Source organism: Antrostomus carolinensis, unplaced genomic scaffold (assembly GCF_000700745.2).
Source record: "Antrostomus carolinensis isolate BGI_N321 unplaced genomic scaffold, ASM70074v2 scaffold41015, whole genome shotgun sequence".
NCBI classification, from domain to species: Eukaryota; Metazoa; Chordata; class Aves; order Caprimulgiformes; family Caprimulgidae; genus Antrostomus; species Antrostomus carolinensis.
In genome coordinates this window covers 14309-41078 of record NW_010316458.1, presented here as the reverse complement: position 1 = coordinate 41078, position 26770 = coordinate 14309, and the positions used below count along the sequence as shown (strand labels likewise).

General features: G+C 39.8%; 1 protein-coding gene across 2 annotated transcripts; it reads right to left on the bottom strand.

The window, feature by feature from the left end:
- Positions 1-25146, bottom strand: LOC104518223 (janus kinase and microtubule-interacting protein 2). Of its 2 annotated transcripts, XM_010168279.1 has the most exons (21): positions 25018-25146; positions 21535-22032; positions 19367-19576; positions 18358-18456; positions 16267-16413; positions 14403-14543; positions 13396-13452; positions 11492-11611; positions 10907-11035; positions 9915-9998; positions 9550-9612; positions 8610-8708; positions 7717-7815; positions 7327-7380; positions 6408-6473; positions 5505-5573; positions 4781-4858; positions 3699-3902; positions 2179-2244; positions 1725-1797; positions 1-49 (listed from the first exon to the last, which is right to left on the bottom strand). In XM_010168279.1, exons 1-20 carry the CDS (start codon positions 25144-25146, stop codon positions 1747-1749), a joined length of 2463 nt encoding a protein of 820 aa, XP_010166581.1. In that variant the 3' UTR covers positions 1-49; positions 1725-1746. The 2 variants fall into 2 exon arrangements, with proteins under 2 accessions (XP_010166581.1, XP_010166582.1); XM_010168280.1 differs by lacking the exons at positions 1-49; positions 9550-9612 and having other exon boundaries at positions 1747-1797.
- Positions 25147-26770: the final 1624 nt, after the last annotated feature.

Here is a 26770-nt window from a genome sequence, read left to right as displayed (position 1 = left end):
GCTTGTCCTTCCTTATCTGAAAAGTACAGCACTGAGAGCTGTGCTCACTCTGAGACAGAAAGAAACCAGAAAGTATCATCTGTGATTGCACCGTGGTTTGCTCTCAGCTAGTTAAAAGGTTGGTAAAGGACAAACTGCAGCAAGGCATGAACAGAACCAAACACCTTTCGTTATCAAATGGTTCTCTAGATACATTTCAAGGATGTTGTGCCTTTTTTTTTTTTTTAAACCAAGGATCTGTTTGAAGTCTCTTATGATAAGGTTAACACAGTTAACTTGCATCCCATGAATGCACTTTTGCAAAGATCCTCCTGATGACATATCTCAGTAGTTCTAAGAACCAGAAATGCTGATGGCCCACTCCCCATGCCACGCTCACCTTTGCTGAGTTATTTCAAATGTGAAAGTTGCCTGGGTGGGCAGGAAGTTTTTAAAGTGAGTACTACCAATTCCATACCCATACAAGGTGGAAAATACAGGTGCAAACTGCATATCCAGAAAATTCTGAACCTCTTATTGCCCCATTTTTTCTTATACACTTTAAAAGGACTTTATCATAGCTGTGACAGAAACTTAAAAAAGGACAACAGCATAGGCAAATGGGAAAACACGCATGCAGACAGGTTCTTGCAAATGCCACTGTCAGTTCCTGTGAGTTTTCATGGTGCACCTTAAATCCAATCATTTTTTTATTTTTTTTTTTTGACTCTTCCTCTAGGTTGGCTGCTTGTTCTGGACTTTTACAGGAAAAAACACTCCTATAGAATTATTTGCTGCTACTGTGTACTGTGAAAATTTAGTCTTCTTAAAATTAGCCTATACATAGTTTGGCTGTTTCAGAAGACTTTCTGAAGTTTTTCCCACTATGAATAAGCAAGAAACTGTAAAATAAAATTTTCATCAGTCATGGCCACTCAAAATATCTCACAGCTGCTGTGCTGTGTCATGGTTCCCAGAAATCCTGCAGCAGGAACATTAGTGAGTATGCACTTAATCTCTTTCACGTACACTGAATCAAGGCAGTATGTTTTAAATAGCAGCAACTCTGTAATGATATTGGCCATTGTTTACAAGAGCTGTGATCACTGACCTGTCCACGTTCCTCTAATTCTTTCCTATATTTCATGCCCCATTCAGCCCAACCTCCACGTATATTGATGTCTCAGTCCAAGAAAACATTAAATTAGAGGTCTGGTCTAGACCTCTCCCATACCTCCTTTTAACAGTGTCTTGCTTTCTGAGCCAGAAAAATCCTTCCATCTCTGTCTCCCTGCCCTTCTTTGTACCTCTCCTACTTCTGGGCACTGAGCTCCGCCTGTTATAATCTCCCGAGAGTCAGTTCAGAGCACACCATAGTGTGCATATGGTTGAGATTTGTAACTATTTTCCATCTGCATCACTTTGCAAACATCAACATTGAGTTTCACCTGCAATTATTTTATACTGTGAAATTCTTGTTAGCTTTTAGTTTTACAGTTCTGAATAGCATAGTATCACCAGCAAGCTTTGGCAATTCACTTACAAGTATGTTAGGTGGTGCTGGTCTGACTGCAACTCCCTGTGTCAACTCAGCAGTGTGATGACCCTCCACTGTGAACTATTACAAATTGACAATGACCTGCTGAATTCTCCGACTCCAGACATACACAAGAAAACACAAGGATGTGATTTCCAGCTCTGTGCAAGAAGTGCTAGCTTTCAGGAAATAAATAAAATAGTCTTACCTTTCCAAGAGGCACATTGACATCAAGGCCAAAGAATAAAGGCAAGAGAGAAGAACAAGAATAGAAATAGAAACTGCAGAAGAAAAAGAAGATTGTGTAAAAACTAAAGGTGATGGCACGTGAGCATCAGGATTATTTTTGCAGTCTGTAGGACAATTAGAATAACTACACATTCAGAGAACACTCTATGGTTCCTTGTTAGTTCTAGGGAAGTACCACCTCCCAGGCTTAGAAAAACAGATCCCATTAATTTTGGTGATTAATTATAACTAGCACCATATTGAAATTTTGAGGTATAACTGTCACTATGAACCACCATGGGTTGACTGGAGTCACAAAGCCATCAAAAATATCAAAAATAGCATGGGCAGTATTTGTATGTGCATTCAAAAGAACAAGGTCATTACATTCAAAAAAGTTGATCAGTGTGCTTCAGAAGTTTAACAGAACCAACCTTTTCCTCCAGATCCTTAATTTGTCTCTTTTGGATGTCAGTTTTATCTTCTAAATCTCGGATTCTCTGGAAATCAGAAGAGAAAGTGTCTAGACTAAATTCTCAGTAAATTTGCTCCATTTGAACAAGTCACTTAAATGTCCCAAGTGCCAAAAACCTAGGAATTAACAAATCTATTTATTTTATATTAATCCTGTGTTAAATAGATGGAAAGTGTAAGATCGTGGTTATACTCTTTAGAATTACATCATGATTCATTAAGATTTGTCAGTTTGATGTGTTGAAAGAGGATTAAAGTGTCATTATTAGATCTGAAATGATAAACGTATACAATACTATGAAAACTTTGATTCTGTGGTGAGTGGGATATATGTAATTTATAGACAAGGCATATTTTTTTTAGCAAAGCTAGGTACTTCTAGAAACAATAATGTAACATGAGTTAAACTTTGGCCCCTTGGGAACGGAGATCCCACAGAATAGGTAACAGAACTACTAAGTATGAAAAATGAGGCCTTGAATCTCAGTATCTTTTCTCTATTTAGCCAGGGCATAAGACAGCTTGCCAGCAGAGATCCAAAGGGGCAAACCAGGAGACACCCGGAGTCCCTGGCACCTGAAGAGCAGATGGCACCCCTGTGACCATCCTCCTAATTGTCTGGAGGCGAGACAACTAGCTCATGGCAGCTTTTAAACACCACCTCTTCCTTCCTTTGCCTCAGCCTTCCCCAGCTCCATCTGCAACTGAGGCTGGCTAAAGAAGCCAGAACTACTGTGGCAGTGTTAATCAGGGCAGCAGTCATGGCTGACATCAAGAAGCTCCTCGGGCTGCACATACCTGGTAAGAAGACCAGTCAGAAGTCTCCAACTCAGGATCAGGCAGGACTGTGAAAACTAAGTTGTCCTGTGAACCAGAAACCCTAACCACTGGGCATATGCTTTCTCTCTTATTGCCATAAACACTTGAAGTAAGTTTTGTTTCATTGTGCAGCTGTCATATTAACCAGCGTGCTGTTACTATTTGCTGTTTTGCTCAGGACCTCACAGCTTGCAGAGCAGAAAACATCGGTCTTTCAACATGAAATGTAGTACTTATATCTCAGCAGTGAAACATAACAACTGCCCACTTTGGGTGGGAGGACAGAACAGGAGTGTCTGGAAAACCACACAGCTCTCCTGTGTAGCACAGGCCAGAAGCACTCACTCATACAGTTCTTCTTGTGCCCAGTCCAATAACTAGGGATCACCGCTTGTACTACAAAGCTAGAATAATGTGGACAGAATTCTGGATGAAAATTTTGGTATGGAATTTTAAGACTCAAAATATGCCAAAACAATTCTCCACAAGTTACTATCACATGTGTTTGTTTACGCAGTAAAGACACAAAATATGAAACAACTCAAAAAACTAGATGCCAGGCTCCCTCATGACCTGCAGCTTGCCTAAATTTGACCTCAGCTTATGTTCTTATACAGCAAAGCTGAGTAGAACTAGCATGTGCATGGTTCCTTTTTCTTACCTGATGAGCCTGCTGGAGCAGTTCCATTCTCTCCTGAAGAATCTGGCAATCATATTCTCTGCTTTTCCTCAGCATCTGACGTCTTAGCTTTTCTACTGCTGTCCTCAGCTCTTCTTGCTGTTTTTCAGTGAGTAGTTCCCCAAACTTTATCACCGTTTCTTGCTGCAAAGCATTGTACAAGGTGGCTTCAAGCTCCTGGATCCTCTGATTGATGCAATACCAAAAGCCAATTAGAGATGAAACATTGTTTAAAACACAGTGGAAACTGGGGGGTTGGTGGCAGATTCCGGTGCCTGCATGAGAGGTGGTCCCTGTGCTCAAGTGTGCAAAAACGTGGAAAACAGAACTCATAAAATGGCTCAGTGTTTTGACAAAAGGACATTAACTTTTATTTTTAAGATATTTTAATATGAATTTTCATTTGAATCTCTCACTTCAGACTTTTTTATTAAGCAGTCACAGAGATTATTAGGAATTGGACAGAATTTCCATACCTATTTTTTAAGTGTAAAGATGAGTATTTCACCAATTCTAGAATTTTGACCCATTACGCCAAAAAACAAAAGAGGGAAATGGAAGGTCTCTGTCAGATTACTTTGCTCTTAATCCTGCTAATCAATGAGCATTCTCATTTGGTTTGACAAACCAAACATGACGAACTTGCACAACCAGTTATCAGACCTGTTTATCAGAATGCGATATAGCAGTGTTTACCGCAGGAACTTTCACATTGTGTGGCATATTGTCTTCTTGCTATCACATGTGCAAAACAGCCAAGAGTCCAGATCTGAGTTCCAGTTGGTTGCACTGACTCCAGTTGGACAAGCCAACATTAGTGAACAATATCTGCCTTTAACTGAAAAAAAGTTTCAGACTTCAGGAGATCTGCCTTTTTGTGACATGAAAAAGCTAGGTGTCATGTTGAAGCTGTGTGCAGATTGCATGGTAGTGCATTAGAAAGAAAACAAATTTTAAAAAGGTACTAAGAAAAAAAGCAAAAACCTCTCTTCCTGATCCAACAGGAGTCTGTGTCCTGTCACAGTGCTGGCCAGTATGTGCTGTAGAATTTCCTTTGTACATACCATGTATGCTTGGTCAAGAGCTTGCTTCCTGTAGTCTAATTCTTCCTCCAAATACCCTTTTATTTTGCAAAATTGCTCCTACAATGAAGGATGATTTGGACAGAAAAATAAATTAGTTACTTAAAATATTTTGAAAAGTTTTATTAAATCAACTACAGATATCTGATTCAGGCAGGACTAGGAGACTGGTCTTCAACTGACATTCTGCAGAGTTATTAATATCTTACTCAGCTAGGAAAAAAGGAAGGGAAAATAGCTGTGGATTGCTTTTGTATGATAATACATCTGATTCTACATGGAACTAAATCCATCATCTCTTTGTTGATTTCAGTGATATCACTTGGCATTTCAGTAGTGTAATTTAGGGTTTCTGTGTGATTTTTCTAAAGATACGCCCTCTCTTATTTTAAATGACCACAAAGAGTGTGGTCATTTACATCTCTGAAAATCACTGAGCAACCTTTAAGCCCTCTATAGTTATTAATAAACAGTCATCCTCATGGAAAGAGAAAGTTTTCAAACCTTCACTATTTCTGTCTCCATGTTATTCTGCTGTTGCATGTGAACCAAACTAGTAACAATTTTATGGATTCACAAATAATCAGAGAAAGCCTGCATACTTAATTTGCCAAAAGACCTTTTTAGTTATCTTTTGGCACACAAACTAAATGTGACACATACACTGTCTTGCCCCTAAACTATGTATGAAGGACAGTTTGCTTACCATATCACTTTCCAGTTCCATCATCTTCTGATGCAGAGCAGCTTCAGCTCCCTCAATCTGCTGGATCCACTGGAGGGAAGACAATGAGAGCTGTAACCTGCTGTTTTCTAGGCACAGAGCACTGGCAAGTGGGACAGCTACAGAATCTTATTAGCCTATTTTTAGTAACCTATTGCTAGTTCTGGGCCCATCTTGAGGCTGTTCTCCTGTGACAGGGGCAACTGCAATGTCTGTAGGTAGCACTTGACAGAGAAGCAGCAAGAGAATCACCATTACTGCGTCACTGGAAGATGGAAAAGCATACTTCCTTGGATGGACAGGGAACGCATTTCAACCCATGGACAAGCGCCCAGGATGGGATGCTAGAATCTTAAAAACAGCTTTGCTGGGTAGAAGGCAATTCTCTTTGCTGAGGAGAAATTGAGTAGAATCCTTAGAAGCTGTCACGTTGACAAAGTTGTGCGCTGCATTCGAGCCACAAAAGCAATTTTAACCAACCCTTACTTTGTTTTTAATTCCCAAAACAAGGAACTTAGACACATACTTTCAGTGGAAATCTTGTATACAGATCCCTTCAGGAGCTTTGGAAGTCTCAGGACTAGAAATCCCACACTACAACTAATTATAGCTGAAATGTCTGATGGTTTTTCATTCAGTTTACAATTGTAAGCTCCATTTTACATTCTTTTTATATTTGCAGTTGTTTTGATTTCACAGCTTGGGCCAGCTGAGTTTGATATTTTTGCTGATTTCTCAGGTGTTTACAACTGTGCTGGCAGTTTACTTTATCTAGGAAATCACTTCCTACACTAGAAGGTTTGACAATATTGACAACAACAGAGCAGAAAATTTGCAGTGTTAGATGAGACCTTAGATAACACATGAGAAAAGCACACAATTTACCTTTTCTGCCAAGGACAATACAGTGGAAGCCTGAATTATGGCCACTTGTTCTTCATTTCTTAAATTCTATGAAGAGAAAGAGAGGGAAGAAGAAAATGGGCAGCAGTTTCCTGCATAAATAAAGACAATCCAGGCTACAGATTAGGTCTACAGTTTTCAGGGCATCCCTGTAGTACTGTGTATCGTATTCCCATCAAAACATTCAGCGTTTGTTAACATATTAAAGAGGACACTGCTTTTGCCTTTCTGCATGATATGGACTAACTATATCTTTTCATTCCATTGCATTTTATGAGAAGTGTAAAGTAAAATTAGATCCATTTGTCTGTCTTCATGCTAGTTTTACAAAGCTGAATTTCCATTAAAGCTTTTGTAAAAACAATGCTGATTTACACCAGCACATGAATGGACAATCACGATCCTTCATTTTTATTTCTTATACACTTTCTTAAAATGGCTGGCCAGAGATACAGGATAATCTCTTTTACATGGATGACTGAAGTGGGCAGCAATGCCCACTTACAAAGCCACAGGAGATTTGATAATTCTTGCCTATTTATGAAACTGTTTGCAGAGAAATCCTAGTCCTGATGAAGATGTGGTTGGCTGAGACTGCCAAACTAATTCACATGCTTTCCTGGAGTGCAGTCAGGCACAATTCCAAATATCAATGGCCTTTGGACATTCTTCCCTGTCTGCTAAGCCAGATGTTAAAGCTGCTAATTCATTACTAGTTGTCTGACTACTGAAATCTCACAAATGCTTAACTCATGGAAATAAAAACTCCTTAAATGAATTGTTCTGATTTTACATAGTTTAACAAGAATCTTAGAAGATAGTCATGGTAATTATAGATTTCACTTACTCCGCTGTACAAAATGCAGCTTGGAAAGGGAAAGTATCTCCCACTTTAACTTACCCCATTATCACCCAGGATGTCTAACTGCTTTATGAGGTCTGGGATGCTGACATCCTGCAAAAAGAGAATAAGGTAAAGGCATGGCATGCACATTTTATCATGGCTGCAGTATTGGTCCCTCCTATGAACCAGGTTGAAATCAACTATTTTGTTTTATTCTATGGAGATGTATCACACACTGATTTCAGTTGCCTTTGAGCCAGGTTTTATCATTCTGGTGAAAATTACAAGTCCAATTCAATTGTGTCAGTCATTACACACTCTTATGCTAGACTGAGTTCAAATGCTTAAAGTTTAGTGGAACTATTAGCAGAGATGAATGTAATGGGTTACATGGGCAGCCTACACCACTCCTGTAGTTAGAAGTGCTGCATTATGAAACTGACCTACCTTAACCCCTTCCTTCATGCAGTAGATCTGTAGAGCACTCACACCATCTGAGAATGGGTGAATCTGGAGATTAAACGGTGGCGACCGCCTCTCTCTTTCCTGAAAATAATTGCAAAGATGCCAGAGAACACATTAGAATGAAGGAGATGTACACAGAACTCATTAAATACCATATCTACTGTTTATATCATGCTTTGCAAAGCCAAGCTCTTAATTTTACAAGTCAAAGAAAGAAACATTTAGACCTAGTCTGAAAAAAAGCATACCAAGTGGGATAGCATCCTAAATCCGAGCCAATTATTTTACAGGACATTATTTTCATTCATTCACATTTCTTCTTCCTCCAAGACCTGCTCAAGTTCATGAAAAAAACAAAACAAAACAAAAGAAACCCACAAAAACTGGATGCCTACTCTCAGGAGAGATCTTAGCTGTGAAACAGGATGCAGCCCTGAGCAAAGTACGTGAGGATGGGGTTTAAGCCTTGTTTATTTGGTTAATTCAAATGTAATTAATTTCTGTTAGTTTTAGTAGGCTTCAGGCCAGCAATAGGAACAAAGCACATTGACAACAGACTGCTCTCCAAAGTACAAGAAAAATCATATCCACAGGCGTGGTAACTAAGAGCTATGCTGACATTAACCAGCTAAGGTTATCTATGCACACTTGGCACCTAGCTCAGAGAGAGGTGAACCAGTCAAGTATGGAGCTCATTATTTCCAGGATATTAGAACTGACACCCTTCCATCTCACAATTAAAAATGCTGGTCCTGATTTGTTACTCTGTTATATCACTACAATGCTGGTGTAAACACTTAATTGAAGTTGGTGTCCAATGCAAGTGCACTAGTTTAATTTGCCACCAGCTCTACCATAACAAGCTCATCCATCACCTCCAGCTCAAGGTTGCGGAACTCCAGCAGCTCATTCTGGTCTCGGGCATCCTGCAGCTCCTGTTGCAGACGGTTGTTTTCTGCCTCCAGTTTCTCTATCTAATAGAAATATGTAAATTCAGGATCTTTGTGACACTTACAAGAAACATTAAATATTTAACAAGTAGCAGTCCAGATAGCATAGGCCGTGCAAAATCCAGACCCTATAGATGATTCACTACTTGCTGTTTTACCTCACTGAGTCTTTGGCTCACAGGTGAACTTCTGCCTATCAAATTCCTAAACATAACAAAATGCTTAGGCTAGAGGTTTTCCTAAAAGAATCAAATCCTAGTGACGATCAGTGGGGACGTTAACTCTACAGAAGTGTCAGGTTAAGCTATTAGATTTGTATCCTTACATTCCATGATGAAAAATATATACATATGTACAAATATATATACACACGAACAGGTGATATTCCTAAATGGACCAAGAGACTGAGCAGTACAAGTTCCACTGGACCTAGGGATGACTTTAAGCCCTTGAAAAACATACAGAACATACAGAGACTAGGAGTCTGAAAGGGTCCTGGTGTCAGAGTGGAGTGTGGCTGCATTTCTGCTTCTGTTTCATACCCAGAAGCTAAAGCTCAAAACACCTTGCCAGTGCAGCAGCAGACTATTCAGTGCAATGCTACTGGAACACAGATGTCTGCGCCTTAGAGCCAGAGTGACGAGTAGAGCTTCCAGCTCCCAAGCTGGAGCCTACCAGCAGAGCCAGTGCATCAGCAACTGCCAGCAATAACAATGCCTGAGCAGAGCTGGAGAGGGCTTGTCTTTCCATGTGTTATCCTGTCCATAGTTCTATCCCTCTACTACACCCGTAAACACCTGACTGCATGCCCAAGAAGTGTATTGTAAGATCCTTCAGAGTGAGCAGGTAAAACTGGGGAACATACCTTGTCTAAAAGCTCTTGGTTCCTCTTAATGAAAAGCTGTTTGTCTTCCACCCAGTGCGAATCCTGTTGGATGAAGCCGTACTATTACAGAATAATCAAACTGTATGAAATTGGGCATGTTTATTGAAATTTGGAGCCACAATATTCAGGCCTTAAAATCCTACAGGAATGAACTGTAATTTACAGAATAACAGTGTATTAGTCTACCAAGCTGTAACAAGACTTCTGAACTTGCTAGACTTGTCTGTTTACTGAACAGCAACATTACATCTCATGGAAATCTATACTGAAATTGTGCTAGGTATTTTGTAAGCAGAGCAGGTAAAATCCAAAATAGGAAAATAAAATACACAAGAAGTGCTTACCTGCCCTTTCTGTGCCAAAGTTTTCTCTAGATCTTCTATTTTGGCTTTATATCTCTGGACTTCAGCTTGGAGCTGCTCTTGAGCCTGTTGAAGTCAGGCACATCATTAAACAGTAACAAAAACAGCAATGCAACTGGTATTGAAAGGAAACCAAACACAACAGAGTCTGGATTTATGCTGTTGCTTTCACTGACTGAGTAACCATTACACACATTCTGGCTCAGTGATGTTTTGTGCCACCCCTCAGACTGGCAGACAAATGACTCGAGTGGTAGATCAGTCCCCTCTGCCCACCTAAGCCCATTATTACCATGTATTGCATTTGAGTAGCAAAACACAAGCTCAGGTATTCTGGGTGATAGGCTTTGCTCAAAGATCCTAGTAAGAGGCAGTCCCTAAATTAAAGAAAAGTCCTTAGCAGATAAGAGTGGCAAAAGGTAGTGGAAAGAAGCAATTACAACTGCTTGGAACATCTTCAAGATCTGACTCGACAAAGTGCTAAACAACCTGCTGCAATCTCACAGATGACACTTTTTTGAGCAGAAGTTTGGGCTGGAGACCACCTGAGGTCTCTTCCAGCCTGAATGATTCTATGATTTTATTAGAGGGACAAGATTTTTAGCCTTGGAAGGTTTACTGTAGTCTGCATCACAATCAAATTTGAATGTAATTTGCACTTCTGTTATAAACATTCAGGTGAATATTCCTAAAGTTGGTGCAATGTGTGCCTTTGTGAACTGTGCCAAACTGCAGAATTGCCAGCTTTGGCACGCCTGCCTAACTGCAGAGTTTTTAGGTTCAGGTGGAGGACAGCCCCTTGTAAACCAAGAGATTGTGTCCATTCTTAATTGTCTTAATGTAGTCAGCAAACGAGTGCAACAGACATCTCTCAGCTGTATGGATGCTGTATGTAACTCCATTCCCTTGTATATAATTTTGAGGGGTTTGTATGTCCTGATAGCAGTGAAATGCTTTTACCCTCAAATACTGACCTTGGCTTCTCTTTCAGCATCTATGATGCCTCCTGTCTGCTCCTGCAGTAGTGCATATGCTCTCTGCAGGGCCTGGTATTCCTTTGTCAGCTGTCGAAACCGTAGCTCTGATTCTTCTGCTGCTAAACCCTGAAGGATAAGAAAGAACACATCTAAGCACCAGTAGAGCACTGCCAAAGCAAAGAATGCAAGTGTGATTTGTTAAGCACAATAGTTGGTTTACATGTCTTGATTCAAATAGCTTTTTTTGGTGAGCTTGCTGTGATATGAAGTAATAAGAATGTGGAATTTAGACAGCATTTATATGTCTTTAAGCTAAATGTGATTGATTTATTTTCTTGAAGGGGGAGAGGAAAAAAATAATTTCAGATTGCAATGAAGTCGTAGCTGTAGACTGTTTGGACTAGATTTTGAAAGAACCTCTCAGCATTTCAATATATCAGTAACCAAAACCGAGGCCAAACTTAGTGAAGAACTTATCACACACTATAAAAACCTAAGTGTTTTTGAGAGCCTAGCCACTTCGTTTGGAAGTTGAAGTCTCTTGAAAACCTGTCCTTGCCTATGGAAAGAGTCAGATCTTACCTCATCCAGATCATCATCTGGGGTTGCTGGTGTTCTGTCTGTTCTATATGAGGCCACAGAGGATGTTTCAGAGTCCATGGAATCATCATCATACCCAAAAACTGTATCCAGCACATGTCTCTAAAGAAGGAAAAACATGATTTCTGAATGTCTTTGGAAACAGGTAGCATGAGTTTCTGATGGAGGGGAAAGGTTAGTTCAAAATCACATTGCTAGGTACTTAAAAAAGGCAACACATGAAAAAAGAGCAATGGGCTACTCCTGCAATTACCATCTCCAAACAAAACCAAAGGGAACCTCATATTGAAGATGAGGTCTTGTGCTGGTAGAGAATGTGTTCGTTGACTAATTTTTCTAAGCTGAGGATCTGGCTTAGCATAAAACTTGGAAAACATAATGGGAGCAGCAACACACTAAAGGAAAAGTCTCTGCCCTTGAAGGAAGGCAGGAAAATTGTTTGTTAAACCCAAAGCTGTTCAGAAGACATCTACCAACACGCAGACTGGTGTGCAAAGATAACACCATAAAGACCTGGAAGCGTGTGCAGATTAGGGAATCCCCCTTCTCCTACAGGCACTTGTTATTTTTAATATCTTGGTGCTAAGTGAGTGAAAGCTATGATAATACAAAACCAGTATTAAGGAACTTTTATATCACACATCTTTCCAGTACTATAGTAACTGACATACATCATAAGAGATTGCTTACACTACAGTTTGGTTGTATATCTGACACCTCACCATCTCCAATCTTAGTAACTGAATTAAATCAAAAGAAAACTGCGAGTCATATAGATGCTTGATCATGCAGATTTGAGTATTTAAGCACTTGGCTTATGAATAATTCTGCAGACAAACTGATCAAAAAGCATTTAAGATGCACTTCCGCTATACAACATTTTAACTTTTGCTGACAGGTTACAACCTTCTAAACCTGGAATTTGAATCACGCAAAAAAGATGTATCAAAGATGCCAATAACCTTTTGCATATATTAACTTTTTCTGTTCCTTATTTTTCCAAGTGAAGACAATAGCCATATTCTCCCATGTTAATCTCTGGCTTAGAAATAAAGTTGACTGATTTTTTTTTAGTCCTTGTCTCCCAGTTACGTCTGCTGTTTATCACTTCAAAAGCCATATAGAAACAATGTGATGACACATCTAGGATTTACTGGTCTGAAATTCTCTGTGCGTAGGAGAGCATCGCATTACTTTCACAAAACATGGCTGACTTACTAAGGCATGTCCTTGGAGGACAAGGAGCAACCAAGCTCTGTTTCCTACACAGTATTTCCATTTTCTGGAAGTGCAACATGGCTGTTGCAAAGTCATTATTCACATCTAGCTGATAAAGGAGCTACCTGAACCACTACTGACAGCTCTAAAATGGTTGCAAATTATACCAGTTTTGGACTTGACCCAATTCAGGGTAATACAAGGCGTAGCCAAAGGCCTGTGGAACTGAACAGGAGAGAATGACAATTTCTCAAGCAGAAAATTCCACTTGAAGAATAAAGATGCACAAAGACTTTGTTTTAGTCCATATGTGCTGTGAAAAACAGACAGTAGTGGATGGGAAGGTCTCTGTAAATGTTAATACATCTCAGCATAACAGACCTTGAGACCAGTATTTACAGAAACCAGAGAGAAGGAAGATTATTACTATTTCAGCGAGGAGGGGGGAAAAAGCCCCGTTTTGCCGAAAATAAAATTGCTATGCACCCTTAACTGAATTTCAAAGTGAACTTAAAAAGCTCTCCCAAAGTAACTAAGGTGTTTATAAACCCAATCACTAAAGCAGATTGTTATAATCCACAAAGCTTTCTTTAATCCGATTACTAAAGTGTGTTTTCCTACAGAGCCCACTAGTATTTTTATAAGCTGAAAACAGTTTTTCCTCTTACCTTAATTGGCTTTGAGCTCCTTTTATGCTTTCTGCGACGAATGAGTTTCTCCCTGTCCTGGAAAATAAGAATAAAAAGTTACTCTCTCTCATTTGCAGCTGTAGAAGGCCAGATCTACAGAGGAAATAAATCACTGGGCTTCCACCAACTCTCTGTTCAACCAGGAATCTGATTCCAGGTGGAAGGGAGGATTCATATCCAAATTTGTATGTGTGTCAGCTGAAAACCACCTGAAGAAGTGAAGATGAGAGATCGCAAAAAAAAAAAAATCCCCCAAAACCCAAACCCTCCTTATTGTGCAGTTGCCTTGCTAGGCTGTCAAATGACAGGCACTGATAGATTTCCTGTTAAAAATCACTGGGAGGCCCCACTGCTGCAGGGGGCTGGTTTGTGCTTTGTATGAGAGGCTGTCTGCCTTCCCTGCAGAGGAGATGCTGCCTCTGTCTCAGAGTCACTAAATGATGGTAGCGTTGATCTCACCACTCCTAGCAATGATGTCTTAGAAGAGGCAACAGCCTGTTTTGGAGTCCTTCTCCTTCCCCTCAACATCATAATGCAAAGTCAGCCGAAAGAGGGATTGTTAGTATTAAAAGACAGAAGAACTAGTGAACCACTATCTAACAGCACACACTTTTCCAGTGCGTGGTACCACACTGTATGCCTGCCTCCTGGGTTGGTTTTTTTTTGGTAGATTAGTTATAATAGTAAAACAGCTTAGCACTGCCCTGCCTTTTGAACACATAGTTATCTTCCTAAGTTCCACAGTTCTTAGTCTGCGTTCATATCTAGAGCTCAATTCACACACAAGAATTATACTTTTGAGTATAGGGGCTGATGCCCCACTAGAAATTCAGTTAAACTGCACCCAAGCACACCTACATCTAAAAATTCACAGGTGTTAAAAGTAAGATAGGATGTTAACTGTCAAACCTCTAGTTATAGGAAGAAATACTATCATTGGCAAACTGTACACAATTATTCCTAATTTCCTGGTGCTCTGGACATACCCTTGTTAACTCATCAATTATATTCTGTTGTTCTATGACCTGAAGCTTTAAGAATTCAGTTTCTTGTTCCTCGTTAGCCTGATCCAGGTCATTGAGAGATCTTAATTTCTTTAGAGGAGGATGTGATGTCATTTTTTCTCTCTGTGGTGAGAAGAAACAGATAAAATAAGGTCCAGTAATTAAAAGAAAAAAAGATCACCTTTCAGTTAAAAATTAGACATTATCTTTAATTTAAGCTGTATAGTCCTTTAAATATGCTTCAGCTACAACATTAATACCTGTCAACACTTCTTAACAATTAAGCAGCACAGCAAGGCTGAGTTCTTCACCTAGAACAACAAAGCTTTCTGTATTTACTTATTGTGTGGCAATATAGCCTCTACAGCAGCCCTTAAAGGTCATACACCATAGCTCTTCCTTTGCCACGCATCAAGATGCCCCAACATATGAGAGATATAGTTGAAGTCCCTATCTGTCCAGTGGGTAAGGAAATAGTATCTATTCCTATGACCCTATGCCCTTATTGATACTCATCATATGATGATATACAGTGAGGAAATGGACATGCTTTAGTCATGTGAAAGACATTCATACAGTCAGAAGAGGAGGAAAGGCAAAAAATGTAGTACCAGAAGTCCACATCCTGCCTGCTACAGCCTGCGAGAAGTATTCTAGCCATCCAAAACTTGCTAACTTCCATAATTTTGGCATCTATGAAGAGCTGATGTCAGGGAGCTAAGTTAGAACATAGGTGCTGTGGGTGCATATACACACCAGTGGTGCTGCCCACTGATGTCTAATGCACAGATTCCTTCTCTGTCCCAGGGGTCTGAGATCTGTACTACCACAACTGTGGAAAAAGAATTCTGACCCATGACACTTAACAAGCAATAAGTTCATCTGTCTTCTGGGCATGGGTGAATTGCAGAGCCTTAAAGAGGATTAACCTTGTAACATTAAAGCCTTTTTTCTATAAGACAAGAAAGTGAATGTGATTGTCTCATCCTAATTGTCAGGAAAGCTGCATCCATTACGGAACAGTCAGCCTGCTCAAGATGAGGACAGTGGCTATTGCAAGCTGCTGACAAGACACACAAACATACTTAGCAGGGGAAGTCTTCTCAGCCTGTCAGCTTACATCTGGCAACCCAGAACTTCCACCTCCTTTATTTATTAATGCCAAAGCAACATCAGTGCATGTGTAGGGACAGGATTGTGACTGATATGCAAGGCAATTCCATTTGAAGGAGACACAGACATAACTACTTTGATCCTGCTTCATATAGATAGCCCCGATATGTGACATTTATAACCCTAGCCATATTTATAACACCACCATTCTCCCTTTTCTCACATCCATCTACCATGTGCATGTTTTATGGAAAGATTGTATGCACCCAGTGGCAGATCAGAACTTTGCCATCATCAGCTCTAACAAGAACATGTACATTCAAAGATGTACATCATGCTGGCAGAAAACATCACTCTTAACAGCTGCCTTTTTGAGTTCCAGATGCACAGTGAGATATGACTCAATGATACAACTGTATTTTTTTCTTTTGCCTTTTTTAAAACAAATGAAACTCAATATTCTAATTTTAAGGATAGTATTAAAGACTGTGATTATGCATTCACTTAAATATATTGCACATGTATGCATAATACACAACATCATATTACAGTATTTACAGTATGTAAGTCTATTATATACAGACCTAAGTATGGCTATATCTTATCAATAGTATTACACACTATATACAACATATTTTCTCTCTATATACATACATGCATACACTATGCACACATGGCCACCATAAGAGACATAGATCATACAGTAATCCTCATTTTGCTCTTCAGTACCAACCATTTCTATGTTTTCTTTAGTGACTGCTTTGAGTTTATCTTCCATGCGCTGCAAAGACTGCATAAGCTCATCATTTCTCTTCATGAGGCACTTGTTCTTTTCCAGAAGAGGTTTACACTGTTTCTCAGCTTCTCGGACACGCTTCAACTGGATTGATAATAGCAATTAATAATTGTAAATAATGCAAATAAAAGGTATTTTTTCTCCCTCCTTTGTTAGAAGTATTATTATTACTTCCCTGTTGGACTACTACTGTCCCAGTAAAATGCCAGACACAGTGATTTAATGGAACAGATGCTTACAGCTTCCATAACTTTATCTACAAATCTCAAAGTTTAATTCTGCACATCTGTTTCTGAAAGATGGCTTTATCTATGGGAAAACTCAGACATAGAAACGAATCAACCCAACATACAGTCAGGGAACTGCAAAGCTGCCACAAAAGTCCAAAGTGACATGTACTTTATCTGCAAGAAAGCCACTGAAAGACAGAATTGCATAGGTACCTACTCAGTCTGAGTCACAGCAAGAACAAAATAGTTGTAAGCCTTGTTTTTAATGCCACACAGTGAAATACTTGTGCACATGCACAGTGAACTTCGTTCTGATCAACATATCACATAACATTTAAACAACAAATCCTGTAAGATAGGAAGGTATCTTAGGGCATGCTTGGAAGTTCCAGTATTGGCACAACCAGAGTTTAAACTAAGATCCCTTTCTCTGAAAAATTAGTTCCATGCAATAATACTGAGTGTTTTACAGACATAATTTATTTTTCTAAGGGAGGACAAGGAAGACGGCATGTGGCTGCAGAAAGACATTATCTTTGTGCCCAGATGATCTACCTAACAAAGGCACTGTCCCAATTCTGTATTACTGTTTGTCACTGGGACATGCATGCCTGCCTCTTGCAGTTCTGCTGAGGAAAGGACTGCAAGAGTTCTCTGTAGCTATTAAGGACAGTTAACCACATTTGCTTACATCATCACAACATCTCACTAGGCTATTTAAACCAACCCAGTGATATTGTCTGAAGCAGGTTAGCAAGTACCTGAAGATCCCTTCTGCTAACAGAAAAGGAGGGAGCAGCTAGGAGGTGGTTACATCTTTCATCAGCACATCTGTGGGCAAAACAACTGTTTGTCCCACCCTAAGAAGGAAGTTAGTTGTTTCTAGTGTGAATGTATCTTAAAGTGTATGGTATTTCCAGCAGTACTCCTGGTCCCATTTAACAAAATGTGTTCGTTACAGTCATACTGTACAAGATATAGCTTCGAAGCCATTTAAAACTATTTTTTTCCTTGGGAAAAAATAAGCTGAATATTTAACGACATGCAACACCTAATCAAGCTGACTCATCAGACTCCAAGCGATGCAGTATCACAGGAATTTGGGGGTTGAGAGCTTTTCATAATTGAAGATAGACTCATTAACATATTTGTAATTTGCAATCTTGATAAGACATTATTTTGCAAATACTACATTAAGAGTATTGAGGAGATCCAAGCCAGCTAAGTTGATATGAAAGGGGTGCATTAGGATTCCTATCTTAGGAATGAAAAGAAGGGGGGGAAAAAAAAAAAAAAAAAATCAAGAGCTGAATTTCACCACCTCATTCATCCTTAATTACAGAAGTAGAAATACAGAGAGGTTAAAAAGCCAGGGTGCTGACTTCAACACACAAGTTTCACCTCCTAGCAGTAAATCAGATAAAGGTATCAATTCACCATTGTCCATTCTCTCTAGATCCCATACTTAACTATTCTCAACCTCGTCAACCTTATTTCATATACAAGATAAATCTCACCAGCTGTGTGCTCAAAAGGCCAAGGAGTGAACGTAAGCATTCATATAGAAACCTACAAGCCTCTCTGCCTCAACTTTTGCTGTGATTTTATACTTGCATAACTTCAATGAAATTACTGTTTAATTCTATGAGAAATAAAAATAATCCTCAGCCTCCTGACTGACTAGCCTGATGGATGGAAAAAGCATATTCATCACTGGCTGTCATCCTTGGATCCTCCTCTCTTTGCCTTTCCCTATGGCTTCTGACCTCCTCTGTCTGATAGTACAAAGCTCACACACCAGTTCATTTCGTTCATCAACAAGCAACGTGTTCCTGTCTTCCAGCTTCCGGATTGTGGCATTCAGCTCTGCTATCCTCTTCTGGTTTCTGCGCAAGTCCTGTTCATTGGCAACAACATAGTACAGTTACTGATTCTTTTCAAAATACGTGCTTGGGAAAAGAATCCTCAAAAACCACACACCAGTCAATGAAAGCTGTCATCATCAACAAATTATATTTACGGATTTTTACAGTATTGAACATGCTGGCAAAAATATATATATTTTTGGAAGAAAGTATCTGGTTTGGGAGATACTGTAATTGAAAATTTTCGATTGTTAAAAAAACACAAAAAACAAGTACAAAAAAAGAAAGCAACCTAACAGATATTGATAATTTTATATGATGAGGAAGAAAAAGAAAAAAAAAATATTTTAAATTTTATTGCCTTTTTCTACACATTGCTTCTATTTGCTGAGCCACTATGTCAGGTGAAAAAGTAAGGACATCCCTTTCAGTACCAATTGCATTTCTTTCTTATTCCTCATTTGTATATGTGTAAATATGTGTGTTTGTATATACACATCTGCTGCATAAGCAACATATATTTAGTCATACAACCAGTGAGCTGCATGCTTTGTGAATGACAGCAAGGGCTGTGTATGTAGAGAATAAGACAGCGAAAGAGGGAGATCTAAGAGTCTCCTGGATTCAACCCCTCAGCCTTCTCCCTGCCCATCTTCCCAATTCTATTTGGTTTTGAGGATGCATGCTATCCAGGTAGTTATGTTCACAGAATGAGTCTTTCAAAGTGGCACTATTTAAGACGTTTTATATTTGTAAATAGATCAACTCAGCAAACAGCCTTACAAAGCTTTGCCCCACTAGCATTGTCCCTGAAGAATCTATGGACGTAACTTCTCTGTAATGAGTAAGAGTAGGAATATTTTCCCAGGGCCTGAGAAAATATTTAAGCAAGAGAAACACAGACATGTTTCTGTTTTGCAGGGGCCAGTGAAACCTGCGTACAGGGCTGCTGCAGTGCTCCGAACCATCTCCAGCCCTTCCTGGGATCTCTCTCTTGGGACTGCTCATGTTACACTCTGCCTCCTTCACCAAGAAGAGCTGTTCATCCAGAGCTTCTTTCTGCAGCTGCAGCTTCTGCACATAGCCCGTCTGCGTCTCCAGTTCTTTCTCCAAGGAAAATATGATCCTGTCTTTAGCCTTGATCTCGTCCATCTGAATGAGAGAAACACCAGAACAGCGATATTACTGTGGAAAGGCAACAGCATTTCAGCCTTCTCCAATCTAGTAATACATTACTTACTTAATAGCAGTGTTCACCACTGAAACCTGCTATATCGTACTGCACCAGGCTTGTAAAACAATACACTTTTAGGTTTCAGCTGTAACCAGACATTGGCATGGTAGCAGATTCACCAGTCTTACACAGAGTGAATTCCAGGAACTGAGCATGGTGTGGTGTGATAATGAATAACTGTATGAAGAGTTCAGGCTTTTACATCGTATTTTGGTCAATTATGCATAAATTCTGACAAACCCAAAAAAGTTTAGACCAGCTCCTGCTCATGTAAATGAAGCTACATTAGCTGAGACAGTAGAGGTTACAGTCTGATTCTCACAAACCAAAGATCTCTGCAGATCCAGTGTTTCTTAAAGCTGATTGCCATGTTATTAATCTTCTGCTGAGTGTAAATTCAAGACTATTCATTTTATTATTACTTCATTTCTGCCTAACATGCCAGAACAACCCAAGACAAAAAGAAGTGCCTCTTATTTCACTTCACAGCAACTTTAAGAATGATAGCTGAGAGGAAAATTTTAGATTAAAACTTAGAATAAGATCAGCCCATACAAGCCTTGCAACCATAAAAACTGCTACAAAGCTCCTAATGTTACTGAGCTCAAGAAAATCTGGTGAACCAGAATTTGCAAATCACTCTGGCAAAATGAAAGTACTATTACCTGGGAATGATATGAATCATTCCCTGAAAACAAGAATTATATCTATGCTAAATTTTGCCTGAAGCTGCCAAAGATACTTTCCGGTCTTGTAGATTTCTAGGCTTGCTGAAATCCTTCCCAAAGTATTTTTCAAATGAGTAGTGCTAGGTTCTGATCTCCATTAACTAGATGTCACTCTGATGTAATTTCCTCCACTCTGATAGTAATACAATGGATTTGGAAACCACTTGTGTAAGTCAGATAAAAATAATTCTGGAATCGTTCAAGGTTTTTATGCGAGTAAATAGCCTTCAAAAAGCCTTTCATCAGTTGCTAAAGATAAAATCATACAATACATAGGTGGAACATGAGTTGATCTTAATGTTACAGTTTTATCCCGAATTTCACTATAGTTCCTTTCAAATTAAAATCCTGAAAATAGATTCTCAATTTCAGATGGGGAAAAAAAAAAAAAAGAAAAGCAGTTTGTCCTCATGGTAACACAGAACTGCAAATGGGGATCAAAGTAACAAGAAGGGTCAAAATTCAGAAGGTAGACATGAAAAATCCACCACTACTAGTCTGTACTATATTATTGAGCACTTTGGCAACACAAGAAAATACCTCCAGTATACACAGACTTTTAAGAATTCTTGTCAGTTTAAATTATAATTTCTTTTACTTAACTGTCAAATCTTGAATTCCAGTTTCCAAGCCAAACTTTCCACTGTTGCAAGCAGGTCGAGCTCCCCAGGTGACAAGGAAACACAGCAACTTGCACCACTGCTGGGCCTCATTTTGTTCATTTTCCCCAGTAATTACTGAAGGCTAATGCCAAGACCAAAACAAAAGATATCTCCCTGCCTGCCATGGTTTAATGTGTTTAGGATACCATCACAAGGGCTAGAGAAACTAACAAACTGCAAGTGCAGGTGGAAACAATCTTTTTCTAACACTTTGCATTGCACGTGTGTCAGCATCTCAGCAAGCCAAATCCTTATGGACTAGGCCAATCACTCTCTTACTTTTAGGTGTTAGCTGCCATCACAGCAGTTGCTCTAGCTGACTCACGGTGATCTATTTACTGCTGAGAAATGACAGTAAGAAGTCTGTAATACTTTTGCAAACTGAGGTGCATTGCAGAGTTCTGTTATTCACAAAAAGCTAAAAGAGGCACAAGAGGCAAACTCATGACAGTGTAAGAGAACACATGAACTGTTCTGGTTACTGACCAGGCGGCGAATATCCCTTTCACTCTCCCATTTGATCTTGGAAATGGCTTCCTGATGGGACTGATGCTCACTCCGAAGATCCCCTGCCTTGATCTTATCGGCTTGGATCATATTGTTAAGGGCCTCATCTACCTGCTTTTTGGCAGACTTCAGTTCAGTAATTTCCTGGAGAAGTTTAAGTCGCTCTGAGTCAAACTGTTTTCTGGCCTCTTCACGAGCCTCAATAGTCAGCGCTGTCCTTACTTTATCACTGCTCCCATCCCGCAGTGCACACAGTGCTGACTTGAGGCGCTGGATTTCACTGTCTCGGACTTTCACCATCCGTGTCATCTCCTGCTCATGCTGTTTTATGAGGTTCTCCCTCACAGCCTGCAGCTCCTTCATTTTTTCCTCATGGAGTTTGGCTTTTAGCTCTGTGATCTGCACTGTCTGCTTGCGCTGCTCCACCTCACGGATACGCTTAGTTTCTTGAGTCTTCTCTCTTTCAAGTTTAGCAACCTACATTGAGATAAAATGAAAGTCACCTGCTACCAACATAATATTATCAAAACAAGCCCACCCAGACACACAGCCCTGTCAAATTGAGGAAGACTCTGCTGCAGACCCTAGATGATCCTCCACCCTCCTACAACAAAATACAGTCCGATTCCTGGGGCATTCACACAGATTTTTACACTGTCTTTACTCAAGCCAAAACAACCCTGTCTTCTAGGTATCTTGCCTCACGCAGCGACATTACATGTACTTTTAATATTTCCTTAGGAAATAAGACTCCATGTATATGCATACATTTGTCTAATAACTTTTGAACCCATCAGTCAATGTCAAATTCACCAGAAAATTAGAGGGCTCAGAAATAGCAAGGTTCCTACAACTATCATGACCATGGGCAGCCAATCAGACAAGAGAAAAGTGCTTGCCTCTATACAATCCCAACTGTGATTAAGTGCAAGTCAAAGTCCAGGAAACATTTCATCTTTTACAGATGTTCTCACCCATACATAGAGCTCTAACGGGCATTTGTAGTCACTTCATAAACACATATCTACAGAAAAGCATGCTTCACTGGTTCCTAAACTTATGGAACAGCTAGCTTTACTTAAAATATGTCCTTTGCTGCTCTTCATTAACAACAGTTTTTAAAGTTCTTCGTCCATAACTTTGGAATCAAAGTTACAAAGCAACCCACCAGTCCTCAGTACACTTACACCAATATATCTCTAGGTTCAACTTCATACCCCTGAGCAATTCCACAACAGAAACTTATGTGAATCTACACCAACGGAAAGCAATGGATAAGGAATGGTTTCAGTTCAAAGAAAACTAGGTAGGTTTGTTATTTACAGTGAAAAGGAATGTGGTTTCAAAGATTGTAAGACTTCCTTGTTAATTCCTTTTTAAATAAAGACCATAAAGAACAAGGCAGAGTGAGCAAACCTTTCAGAAAGAAAAACCAGGGGAAAAAACAGTCAATATGAATAGGCATAGTAGTAGGTCACCTGAAAGCCCTCCTAGAGACACTGGTGGTCTAGCCTGGAGGCCTAATTGATTACTTGGCAAACATTTAGTGAAGGTAGGAAGTGCTATCGGCTACATGCAGAGCTGATTGACTTTTTTTTTTTTTCTCCTTTTCATGCTATCCCCATCTTATTTCAGATACACCTTCCCCAAATTAAGCCATTAGAAAAGTTTGAAAGCATACTTTTACTTTGGTTTTAATCACCAAAGTCATTCTGACAAGCAACAGAATCTAAAAAATGAGAGGCATCTTCCTCAGAAGGCTCCATGGAAAACAAATCTGTAAAGATTCTCCTAGAACTCCCTCCACAGGGCTCTAGGATGCACAAAAACTTTTCAAAGCAAAGTATTCAATACACATGTTTTTAAAAGGCAGCCTGCACTTGCAACTGCCACTGACTTCTCTGGAGGACTTCAGAGGCTGTTGATGCAGTAACTATGTGCAATAACACATGCCATATGCAACAAGAAGATTTTGCAGCCAGGGACTAAAAAGCAGCCTCTTTTAATCACATCTATATAACTAATATGAGATGTTAAAATACTGTTACTACACAGATCACTTCTATAGAAACTCCCTGGGCCATCAGTTTTCTGGCATCCAACCTGCAGCTCCTTAAGAGAATAACTAAGCCTTGCCTGTGTGCAACACATGAATACCAAAGCTTGCAAGGAAAACAAAAGAATCTTCTCGTTTTCCAAGACTGTAACTGACCATCTATGAAAGAAAAGGATGCAGAATGAATTGGAAAGAGTCATGATGTCCACTTTGTTGTAGCTTGCAAATCTCATCTATTTTAAAAGGTTAAAAATTAATGGCTATAAATCTCACTGGTAGGTGAAGGGAGAATGCCCCCAGAGATTCTCAGAACATCAGATAACACAGAACTGGTTTTCATTTAGCTTCTCCTAAATTATACAAACCAACTTCCACTATACTGGCTAATAGTTGTCTGAGATTACCAGTATGATTAACATTGATATATTGGCATGAACATCTGACCCTAAAAGAAAGAAATTATGAAAAAGACCTCCTAGAGGCTAAAGGATTTGTGGTTATTCATGTTTGGAAGCTAGAGGCTTCCAAACCCATTCTGGGTTTATTTGCCCAGGAGGCTTATAAACCCATTCTGGGTTTATTTGCCCAGGATATGTGCTTATCTGCAAAGGAATCAAAGACCCAGGTTGATGGTCTTTGATTATATTCCATTTGAAAAAACAGTATGGCTATTACCAGACTGCAGGTGGGGGATGCCTGGCTGCAGTTAGCATTGCCTCCAGACAACTTCATACGAATTCACCAGGAGTTATTAAACAGGCGTTTGTTATTTCACTGCTCATAAAGAACACACTGGTAAGCCTGAAGACTGCCTTAATCTCACCCACGTTCAAAGAACTTTAGCACTTACCATGTAAGGGTTTATTGCACAAAAGCTGTATTTTGACTATAAAACACAGATGTACTGTGCTTGCCGCTAGAAGCATCTCTAAATGAAGAGGGAGCAGTGCTGTGGAGAGCAAAAAGTACACTTCTTTGCAAAGTCACTTCAGCATCACCTGTGGGAAAATTGATGCTGCCTGCAAGGATTTTAATAGAATGCAGGCAGGGATGGATTATCATGTATACCTTTAAGGAATAAGTAACTCTGAAATAAGGGCATGTCTTGCTGAAATAACAGCCATTCAAAAAACATCAACACTACACAATTTCTAAACACTGAGTGGACAGGATGAAACCTATTAACAGGAATATGGTCAAAGATGTTACAAAACACATATTGCTTCACTTAAGGGCCAGAGCTTATTAAACTTGTACCTCACTAAAATGGAGTCTTTCCCGTGGAAGCAACAGGACATACACAGTAAGAAAATGTTGTGTTGCATTGCATTTGTTGATTTCTGTGATATTATTTTTTCCATGCGTTTCTCAACTTCAGTGCAGACACCAACCAAACCCTCACTCACCTTAGATTTCTCCTGATGCAGCTCAATTTGAATGTCTGTTAGCTTGGTCCTGAGTTCCTCATTGGCAGCCTGTAGGGCAACAATCAGTGCCTCAGGCTTTTCGCCCTTGCTACGACCTTTTTTTGACATGGTTTCTTATCAGCGAGAGTCCACGTGTTTAATTATTTCAAATATGGACTGCCATCTTTTCCTGTTTCTTTCAGTGCCGGTTAGTTCAGCACCTACTGCATGACATTCCTTAAGGTCCTGGACTCAGCTGCTTTGGAAGCCCTGCAAGAAATAAGACATACTATTATGTCAGTGGACACTGCAGCATGACAGCTCACATGGTTACAAAACACAAGAGATAGCTCACTTCTCCAAACACTGCAATCTTTGTCTGAAAAACTCCAAGGGAGATCCCACCACAGTCAGGCTTCTGTATGCCAGTCTGGCATACTAGTGTAGATTCCATGTATGTTCTTTTTCTGTTCTAAGAAAGGAGCACCATGCAATGAAGATAGGAGTTTGTTTACCGTAAGGATTAGTGCTGTTGAGAGGACAGGACTAGAAAAGACAGATCATTTAATCCAAGCTTTGCAGTCTGAGGTAATCACAAAGCAGGCACTTTAGTCTCAAGGATCTACCAACAATATCTTCCTCTTATCCTCCCCAGCCCTTGATCCCCTTCAACTAATGCACCAAGGCCATATAGCCCAAATGTGACTTGGATGCTATTTACTGGGGAGTTCTTGCGACTTCTGCTGCCTCTTTCCAGACACTGAGTCAGCAGTCAGCCACAGCTCTAGTGTTGACAGGCTTTTCCAGTCTTCCCTGAAGGAAATATAGAAAGGTAATCAAGTAGGGATGCATTAGGGGAAATATACTCATTGAAAAAAGAAAAAGGAACTGAGGCAAAATTTCTGTTCTCTGCAAGATGGGTTCCAGGAAACATTCCTGACAGAAGAAAATGCTTTAACAGAAAGAGAAGTGTTTCTGAGCCTAGGAAAGGCACAGTACCACAGAGGAAAAAAAAAGCTAGAGGGGCCTAATTAGTCACTTCCATCTTTTAGTGCTGCTATTCTCTGATTACTGAAATAAAGTAACCACTTCCGAGGACGCCAGGGGGGTGACATTAGGCCTAGAACACACTAATAGAGCTGATGTTACAGCAGATTCAACATGTATATGAAGCTACACACACACACACACACATACATATTCATATACTTCATTGAGCAGAAAGAGCAGGTTGCTTCATTTTTACCTCCTTTTCCAGAATAACCCTCAGAAAATGTTACTCTGCAGTTAATTGGAAAAAAAAAAAACCCACCATTTGCAGAGCTTTACTCTGTTAGTAATGAACGTGGGAGCTGTAGCCTTCAACACTGACCAAAACATATCTATAAAACTCAGAATGCTGTCAGTCACTTCATTTTTCTTTCCTCATCTATATTTCCTTTCTCAAAAGCACTTTGCACTTCTCTGTTAAATTCCCTCCCTTCTCCAGCTTTCACCTCTCCCAAGACCTTTTTGAAGGTCAGTGTCCCCTCAGCACAGGGCCAAGGTGCCCTCACAGTCAGGGCGTAGCCCTGCTCTCCTTTGAGCCCCTGGATGTTCTGTCACGTACAAAGCCTGTGCATCAGTGTCATGTGCATCATGGCCAACTGAGGACCATGCTGTACCCCTGGGATTGCCTCACTGTCACTGGAGTCTCCCGGCTTATCTAACAGCCATTCCTGCCTTGCTCTGTGCCCACACTGAACAGATTTAT